This window comes from Myzus persicae, unplaced genomic scaffold (assembly GCF_001856785.1).
Source record: "Myzus persicae strain clone G006 unplaced genomic scaffold, MPER_G0061.0, whole genome shotgun sequence".
Taxonomy (NCBI): Eukaryota; Metazoa; Arthropoda; class Insecta; order Hemiptera; family Aphididae; genus Myzus; species Myzus persicae.
In genome coordinates, this window is record NW_019103384.1 from 47,717 (window position 1) to 57,068 (window position 9,352).

At 27.2% G+C, this 9,352-nt stretch overlaps 1 protein-coding gene across 1 annotated transcript; it reads left to right on the forward strand.

Moving 5' to 3' along the window:
• The first annotated feature begins 2,347 nt into the window (after positions 1-2,347).
• On the forward strand, positions 2,348-5,533 carry LOC111034397. Its single transcript, XM_022315615.1, has 4 exons — positions 2,348-2,431; positions 2,553-2,717; positions 4,618-4,680; positions 5,354-5,533. The coding sequence occupies exons 1-4, from the start codon at positions 2,348-2,350 to the stop codon at positions 5,531-5,533; spliced, it is 492 nt and encodes a 163-aa protein (XP_022171307.1).
• Positions 5,534-9,352: the final 3,819 nt, after the last annotated feature.

The window sequence follows — 9,352 nt, forward strand, 5'->3', positions numbered from 1 at the left end:
TATTATTAGTAATATTGCAATTGAATTGAACTGATAATTTATTATAACCATTTTTATGTTGTTATTATTATAAATTAAATTTGTATCATCAATGTACGTTTTTATATCGATTATATCGATATTTTCGGGACGCAATTAGGTCATAGGTATACCGGGACGCAAATACACTATGACCTTTTTGAATCTTTTTTTTGCGGGACGCAACTCGCCTACTGATAATAATTTCGGACGCAAGTAGTATGCTCCCATATACGCGCTACAATTATAATATAATAATAATATGAATTAATAATGACAACTGCCAACATATGAGTTTGTCCACATAAATCAACTTAAATAATAAATTATGGACCTGGTTTGCAAGCTCCGAAGGACGTCGCGGCGTTGGTTCCATGCTGGTAAGGCGACAGAGTCTTCTACCTTAACGACCAACACACCTAGGGTTGAATTAATTTTTGCAGAAAACTTTGCATTTGAAAATGTTCATCGTATGTATATAATATAATAATATACTTCAACATACATACAACCTGCAAATAATTAAAATCGTTAATCTAGATTATACATATATATATCCCAATATTCTTTTATTATCTGTAACATCATATATATATATTATTCTCCAAAATTTTACTCTTTTATGAATATAACTTTACTTAGAATAAAATATTCATGGTTGTAATAAACTTAAAAAACAATTAGTTGTTTATCTTCTTCGTATTGTTTTATATTATGAATTGTTGTATACACTACCCAAAGTTTTGGCGTGTGTGACGTATAGTTTTTCGGTTTCCGATACCCAAACCTTTAAACAAGTATTTTCCGTAAGAGTTTATTTAGGTTCTCCTTTTGGCGATCTAGTGATGCTTAACGAGTACTGCACAAAAGAATAATTAAACTAGGTTCAACTATAGTTACAACTCTGCAATTTGCAAAATTATAGCAAAATATTAAAAAGAAATAGTTAATTTGCAGGTAAACATCGATAACTTCGTAAAAAATTGAACTTCAAGGTACCTATAATAAATATGTATATTATAATAAAATATATATTTAATATATTAATATGCACCTAAATGACTAAATCTGTCTACCTGTAATTTAAGGTCATAAAACGATGAATATTGTTCTATCATTATAATAGGTGCATGCAATAGTAGGTACCTATTATTTTTATTTTATAATATTTTATCTTACATGATCTCGCTATAGGTGTTGGTAATATAAAATATTTTAAAGCAAATTTTAACTAACTTAATTAAACCTAAGACTACACAAAGCTGTATACAAAGACTTGAAAACTACAGTTTAACAATAATAACTAAATTAGGCATTATAATATTATATAATATCCCATTTTTTGTATTATAAATAACAGCCTCATGCAGATATATTTTTTTTATTCTTTATCATATTTCACTAATAATGTTTTCAATTAATGTAATTTCTGCTACTGTACCATTTACTTTTCTTATACATTGTTTACATATTTATTTAATACTGTACTCATGTCTCATGTACCCTTGTGGCGTCAAAATCTAATAAATTAATAAAATTAATAAATAACTATATAGTTTTCTTTATTTTGATATCGGTAAATTTGATATATTATTTATGATTATGAACAGTACAACAAATCATACTTATTTGAGGCTAACATTTTTTAAAAACACAACCGCGTATTAATGATCATTGATATAGGTAATTGAGTCAATGATATAATTCGTAATTTATATTTATTCTTACTTTTTGACATTTTTAATACATACAATTATTTGTCTACAAGTCAAACAATTCAGATAAATGCGTCATAATTAACCTATTGGTACAGTAATTTATTAGTTATTAGTTATTACACAGTGATAAAATCACTTAATATTTCAATAGTTATAAGTTGCCTTGTAAATATACAAACAGTGTACAGACCAATTGCAATTATATTAAAATTTGGTTTACTTTTAACATAATGATAACTATAATAAAATCATTTTTATATGTAGAGAAAGGAAGGGTGATGATTAGAGCCAGTTTCAGATTGTATCATTAATAATATAAATATTAATACTTATTAAAGGTATTATACATAGTTCTGTACTTCCTAAAAATACTGAATGGTGTTTCGTAGCAGAGTGATAAAAATAATAATACAGTTATCATAGTAAAAAATCTAATAATTATATTATTTTTTAAAATGTACAATGCGAATTTCAATGTAAATGTGTGACTAAATAAAAATAGGTTACGTCAGATTATTAAAAATATAGTCTATAGCAATAGTATAATATATTGATTTATTTTTTTTATATATTTTTGTACGTAGATCATATAATAGTTTAATAGCATCAAAATGATTCTATTTAAAGTATACGTCTTTGTTGGTTTTTTATCCGTCTTAAAGGCACAAATACAATTGATGCCCAACTTGCCTTTGGTAAATTATAAAACGCTTATTTCATTTCAAAAAATACATACCTATTATATATTTTACATTATTACCAATTCGTTAAATAAGTTTCAACTGTTAAACATAAATTGTATTATATTTATTACAGGGTGAATATCGAATAATATTCAGGGCAATTTATCGAACAAAAGATTTACCGTTCAAGATTAATGAATATTTGAGTAAAAAATCAATTAATAGTACCGAAATGAGAGGGAATTTCTCATTGGATATACCTTTTGAAGATTCATATACAGGAAGTATATTTAAAATAGTAGGTATGTAATTTAAATTTACAATGGACGTCGGTATTATTAGAAAATTAATGATGTTTGGATACCTTCATAAAATTCATCGACAGTTTTTACTTTAATCGTTAAGGCTTGAACATTTTAATCAAGGTTCTGTATAAGCTAATCTAACAGAACTATAAGAATAAATAAAATACCTAGGATACATTTTTTTTTTATAGATATTTGAATTCCTTATTTTGCCGAAATTGATTATTTGGATGAAAATTGCTAATGATTTTAGATATTATGCTATAATTCAAAAAGTATTAATCAAAAACATTTAGCCATTACTTATACTACTTTATGCATACCTAATGATATTTTCAAAATATTTATACTAACTTAAAACGGAACAGTGGTTTAATCACAATAAAAATATATATATATTTAACTACAAACAATTTTCTTAAAAATCATGTTTTTGAGGAAAACAATAGATCCCAGGTAGCAAATTGGATCTAGTAGACAATTCAGAAAGTTGAATGCTTTAATTTGTATAGGAATTTAAAAATAATCAGAGAAAACTAAAAAAAAATGTATTGGAAATATGCTTTATAACGCAATAAAACTAATAAAGAGCGATTCAATTTTTCTACAAAAACAAAATACCTCATTCCTCCACAAGGTAGAAATTTCTTCCTCCTTCAATAAAAGACAAAAGTAGGCAATTGGGTACCACTCTGCTGTATAATTGTTGATCCTCTTTTCTGAAAAAATTAACCTTTCTCTTTACCGTTAGTGCAATAATAACATATAGGTATTTCCCTTTTCCGCTATCACAAATTTCAGTTTTTTTATTTTTGTAACCCCCTACTATGAAACACGTGAAGTTTTTGATAATTGCCAATAATTTTTTAATCGATTGTTAGTTAAATAAATTTTTAAAAAAACACATAGTTATATATAAATATAAAATAAGTACTTTATTATATATATAGGATTTTGTAAAATATAAACCTCATCATTAAAGATAAAAATCATGTAAACAAGTTATAACTTATAAATGAAAATAATATACAAATATAGGTAGGTAATACCACGGAGGTTTATAAATATATAATATTAATAACATCATTATTAAGTTTTTTAAAATTGTTCAATACAAAGTTAATATAAAATACAATTAATTAAGTTTTGTAGTTAAGCACACTACTAAATTCCACCAATTAGAATTTTTATACGTATATAAGTTAATTTTAATTATTCAGTTGTATATGGCAAATGTTATCTTGTGTAGATATAAAATATATATAGTAATATAGTAATATATTTTATTACTCGAAGTATCTACGTATCTCGCTACAAAATACAAATTTTTATCGTCTTATAATAATAAAAGGTATTTCACATTTAACTGTATTTTTTTTAAATTATCAAGATAACTCACAACACTGCAACCATCTATAATAAGAATTTCCGAATGAAAATTAATGTTGAACTATTTTAGTTAAAGTTTTAACTTTAACTTTTTAGCTAATCTTTTTAATTTTCAAATTAACTTAAATCTTAATCTATTTTTAACTTAACTGAATATTATTAATGTAAACTTTTAAATAACGAGTTACTTTTGATCAAATCCAAGTTACGTTTAAACAAACAATTAAATAATAAATATAATACAATTATTATTGATGATGCACATTACATAAATATTTACATTTTATTATTTAAACAATATTATTACTAGCTATTTATACATTTAAAAAAAGTTGATTGTAAGTTTTCATATACATTTTAACTTAACTGAGTTAGGATAACTATGAACTTTAAACTCTTAATAATCTTTTAATCGACTTATTTAAAAAATTATCATCTTCTTACCCAGACTTGAATAAAGTTGAAACTATTTACTATAATATTGGATATGATTTTATTTTGTAGCTTGATGCAAACTTTGCTTCTTGGAGCTTAATTGGTGGTTGGAAACCTAATTCTATTGTTAACGTAACTAATAATGCCTGTACTAAATTGAAAAATATCCTTGGAAATGCATGATATTCGATTCTAAAGGATTTCCATTTTTCAACTACAAACTGTCCACTACCCGTGGTCATAGTTAATATTTACTTATATCTTTATAATATTGTTTATAAGGTTTTGATATAACTGATGTGATCACTGATCATTTTGAATTATATGAAATTATAAAATTAACACGATTGAAATGAACCCAATTGATCGCCTATGTACTATTATGTTTGCACATATTTAGACAGACACGCGGGGAGCAGCGGACGACAAGACAACTTACAGCGGGTACGATTTAATTAAGACTGTTTATTATAATATGAAACGGCTATCGCAGTATCGCGCGGTCGTCGATACCGATTACATAATAGTATAAATATTAATTAGGTAGGTAACATACATATCATGTACTGCTGCAGTAATCAAATTTGGGTAGCTATTTTTTCTAGTAGAATAGAAAGATATACTGGGAGCAGTTATAATATCATACATTGACACAATTATAACTTTCGTGATCCTTATAAAAACAAAAAGGGGGTAAGTGGATGTCACTCTGCTCGATCTTTTTTGATAAAAGTTACATATCTAGTTAAATAACTTAAATGTGATAATGATGTACTTATTATTAATTATTATTGGATATTTACAGGGTACATATGAATCATCGGAATTTGACAAATCACTTTATAATGACAACAATTTTCCTAAAGAGTATTTTTATGGAAAATATAAATTTATAGGTAAGATAAAAGATAAAAAATATAAACAACTTGCCTGCATAGTTGCTGAGATGAGTGCTATACGGCCATGGGAATCACTCATGGATTGAAACTTCTATACTAAAATAAAGAAGGATTTTATTTAGTTAAGTAAATATGTAATTTTATAATTTTAAAATAAAAACGGTGTAAATCAAAAATAAATTAATTTAAATGACTATAGTTTGATGGTATATGTTTTTTAACAAAATATTAAAATTATTATACCTAATCATTATAATCCCAGTTGTATAGTCATCTAACGGTATTACAACTATTAAAAAGCGGTATGTTGTTACCTATTAACATCAAGTTATATTATATGGAATAATATAATATAATAATAATTTGGTTTTGTCGAAAATAAATACTTTTAGTAGTACAAGTATATAATAAAATATCTATACAGTACGTGTTCAGAATTCGAACGTCTAACACGTGTGTATCGCGAATGCGCTTTTATTAAGCTTCCGATAGCATCTTCGTATGGCCTCCGTTTTACAGGTAATATAAATACTATTTGACCGTTAAACGTTCTAATATGAACACCAACTCCTCTAAAGGGAGGAAATAAAACCTACAAACAAAAATGCACCTGCTAAAAACTCACAGAAAAATATAACAACCAAACCTTCAAATATACCTTCTGAAAAAATAAAATCGGCAATCCAACACCATAAGTCAATAATATCAATAATAAAAATAGTTTAATATAGTGGCTCACTCAACGGTCTGGTATAAATGTAAAATTGTGGTGGCCCAATTACGGTATACCTTTATAAAAAAAAAGATTTATTGTTGTCACTAGGCATTTGCACACAGGAGGGGGGAGGTGGACCTAGAATTTGTATGCATTACTAGGTTGCATCTTATACATAGATAATATAATATAATAATATTATGATAATAGGCACATGATCTAAGTATCTTATTTTTGTGTTTTATATCATGGAAGTACAAAATCTTAAAAAAATAAAAATAACATTGATACTCGATAATAACAATAATTAGTAAAATATCTTGAAACTGCATGGTATATGGCATGGCTACGCCAGGTGAGAACAAGCCGAAGTATTACTTTAAATTTAAATAAAACCTTTAATTTAAAACCAAGATATTTAATAAATGATAACAATTTATGACAAATTGGAAACTAATAATTAAAAGTTATTAGGTACTAGTTATTTGCCATGTTGGTCGATCATGTTTCATACTCTAAAAAAATAGGGTATTGTATGTTCATTACCCCAATATGTGCTAATTTACTTTAATTTACGTAACAATACTTTTATTAAAATTAGTACTCTATGGATTGCATTTTTTCCTGACTGCGCCAATGTATTTGTAGGTACGGTTGAAATAAGAAGATATATTTTGAATGATTATTACACTATATTTTTGATACAAAATAAAAGTATAGCGATAATAGTATATACGTTGAAGGCCCTAGCAAAGCTGCTAAGCCGTTGGCCACCTGAGATCGGATCCAGATCATTTGTCGGTTGTGTTCTCCCGAATCGTGGTCGTTGATATAACGATATCAACATAATGTAAAAACGAAGTTGTTAAATCTCGTAAGAACTTACATAATATCCCCTTCAGGTAGTACTGAAAGAACCCTGAATAGTTACTATCAAGAGGGTATTGAGGTCATTAAAATAGGTCGAGATTATAATCACTCAATATTTCATCGGGCGATGCCCATTTCCACCAAAAGTGGACCTTTCTCTTTTCCAAAAATAGTGTACCTTTACCCTATCCACCAATATCTGCTTCCACTAAATTAGATATTCACCACTCATGCTGGATTACATGCATAATGGGATTTCCATTAGCTCACTGTTAATTCAATAAATGAAAAGGTATTATATAATATTAATATACTTCATGTGTTAGAAAATGTTAAATTTTATTTAAAAAGATTGTCAAATATAAAAATGTGAAAAAAACGATTTATTATGGTGGGTATATTTTAGTTATGGAAATTGTATCTATATATACCTATATAATTAGTTGATGTTTTTTTTTTAAATTGTAGGATATACTTTTCACAAAATCGTACCAGATATTTTCTTTTCATTTTTGTAGTTCGTTATACTTTGGTCATTTTTCTTTTGGTGAATTCTTGATGATCTTGTTTATTATTTGATGTGTTAGAACTTTTTAATTTGATGTACACGTCTGTCTGAATTTCTGTTACTAGAGCGGTTCTTTCGCTTTTTGAAAACTTTTGGGAATTTTAAATGTTGACCTCCCGAATGCACCAACTAGATTTACTTTCATACCAGAAAAGTTGATGTTGAAGAAAATCGAAGCACTTTTACTGCGAGAAATCATGATGATAGACAATAAAAAAATAAAAAATAAATAAATATAAAAACGCACATCATTGTAAAATCAATACATAAATCAGAATCTAAAATTACGTTTTATTTAAAACATCCAGTTATAATGCACACTCCAAACTGTGCAAACATTTTCACTTGTTCATAAAATATTATTCTGTTTGATATTATCTTGGTTATTCGAAATACTTTTATTAATACTTTTTTAAGGTAATTGCGATAACGGTTTAACATAATATGTCATATAATCAAATACGATAAAGGTACAATATACATTGATTATATGTTTATATTTGTATACATATACATTTTACATCAATTCGAAAAACTCAAAAAGTATAGGTATTATTATTTATTACCGTATTATACAATTAAAAAAAAAAAACAACCAATTATATAATATATGAGTACAATATACATAGCTAAAGTATACAATAAGTCAATAACTATTTATCACTCTTTAAACTCAGCATTAGTATGTTAAATAAACTTATTACTGTATTAAAAGTTTTAATATCAGCTAAATATTTTGCTAAAAATGTGGTTAAATTAGGTGAATTTAATTTGGTAGAAACGGGTATTAGTGAAAAAGGGAAAGGTCCATCTTTGGTGGAAACGTATTACGCCCATTTCATCATGTCTATCATAAATCGGAATACATATTATTCTGTCGACTATCAAGTATAGGTATCATATTTTGATTCACACACACACATTAAATGTATTAATTCCAGTAATTAAGCATGCAATATTAATTTTAAGTGTATTTATAATGTCTACCTAAAATTTCAGAATCAGAATGACACCGAAATATGATAGAAATTAATGCGTAAACTCGTCGGTGGTCGGTTGGTACAATGGTACATGACACGTAAACACGTCACCGGCACAAAGTAGGAAACTAGCTTGTAGAAAGGTTGCGTGGACGCATTACTTACGTTGAATGTGTTAATAATTTTAATTATTTGTCAATGTAACATTGAAATATTTGAGCACCTCAAAATTTAAAATTTTATTTGCCACAACTGCACAAGTTGAAAAAATATTTTGTCATCGCTTTTAGATTCTAAGTGGAACGATATTGACCAAGACAGTTCATTTTACAGCTATTAGTATTGTACGCCGAAGCAGCACTTACGTTTTTTTGCATGTTTGCAGTTTGCTGCACCGACTCGCGTTGTGTCGAGGATAGGGGGGAAATAGCCAATAAGTGCGTAGAAATTACAACAATAATAAACTATAAAACTTAAAAATATAATAATTGACATACGAAAACCATATACATTGCAAATGACTAAATAATTACATAATATAGCAAACCCACTGAAAATAGTGTGTTTGACCCACTGACCAACTAACAAAAGTATGTATAAATGTCGACCTGTATGGCAGTATCCATGACGTCCTTACGGATAGCGGTACTTCGCCGGAACTACGACGGCGGACAAATCTCGGAAATAGGAGTGAAAACCGAATTCGGGAGAGACTGAAGCTCGGCAAAGTGAAAACGGCGGTCCAGCTGGATCTCCGGGAACCACGTGTAAA

What these genes read in the sequence shown, in the direction of transcription:
- LOC111034397 (XM_022315615.1), top strand. Translation starts at nt 2,348, where the DNA reads ATGATTCTATTTAAAGTATACGTCTTTGTTGGTTTTTTATCCGTCTTA. An exon ending in TGATGCCCAACTTGCCTTTG is followed by an intron (nt 2,432 to 2,552) that starts GTAAATTATAAA and finishes TATTTATTACAG; the next exon opens with GGTGAATATCGAATAATATT. An exon ending in CAGGAAGTATATTTAAAATA is followed by an intron (nt 2,718 to 4,617) that starts GTAGGTATGTAA and finishes TTTATTTTGTAG; the next exon opens with CTTGATGCAAACTTTGCTTC.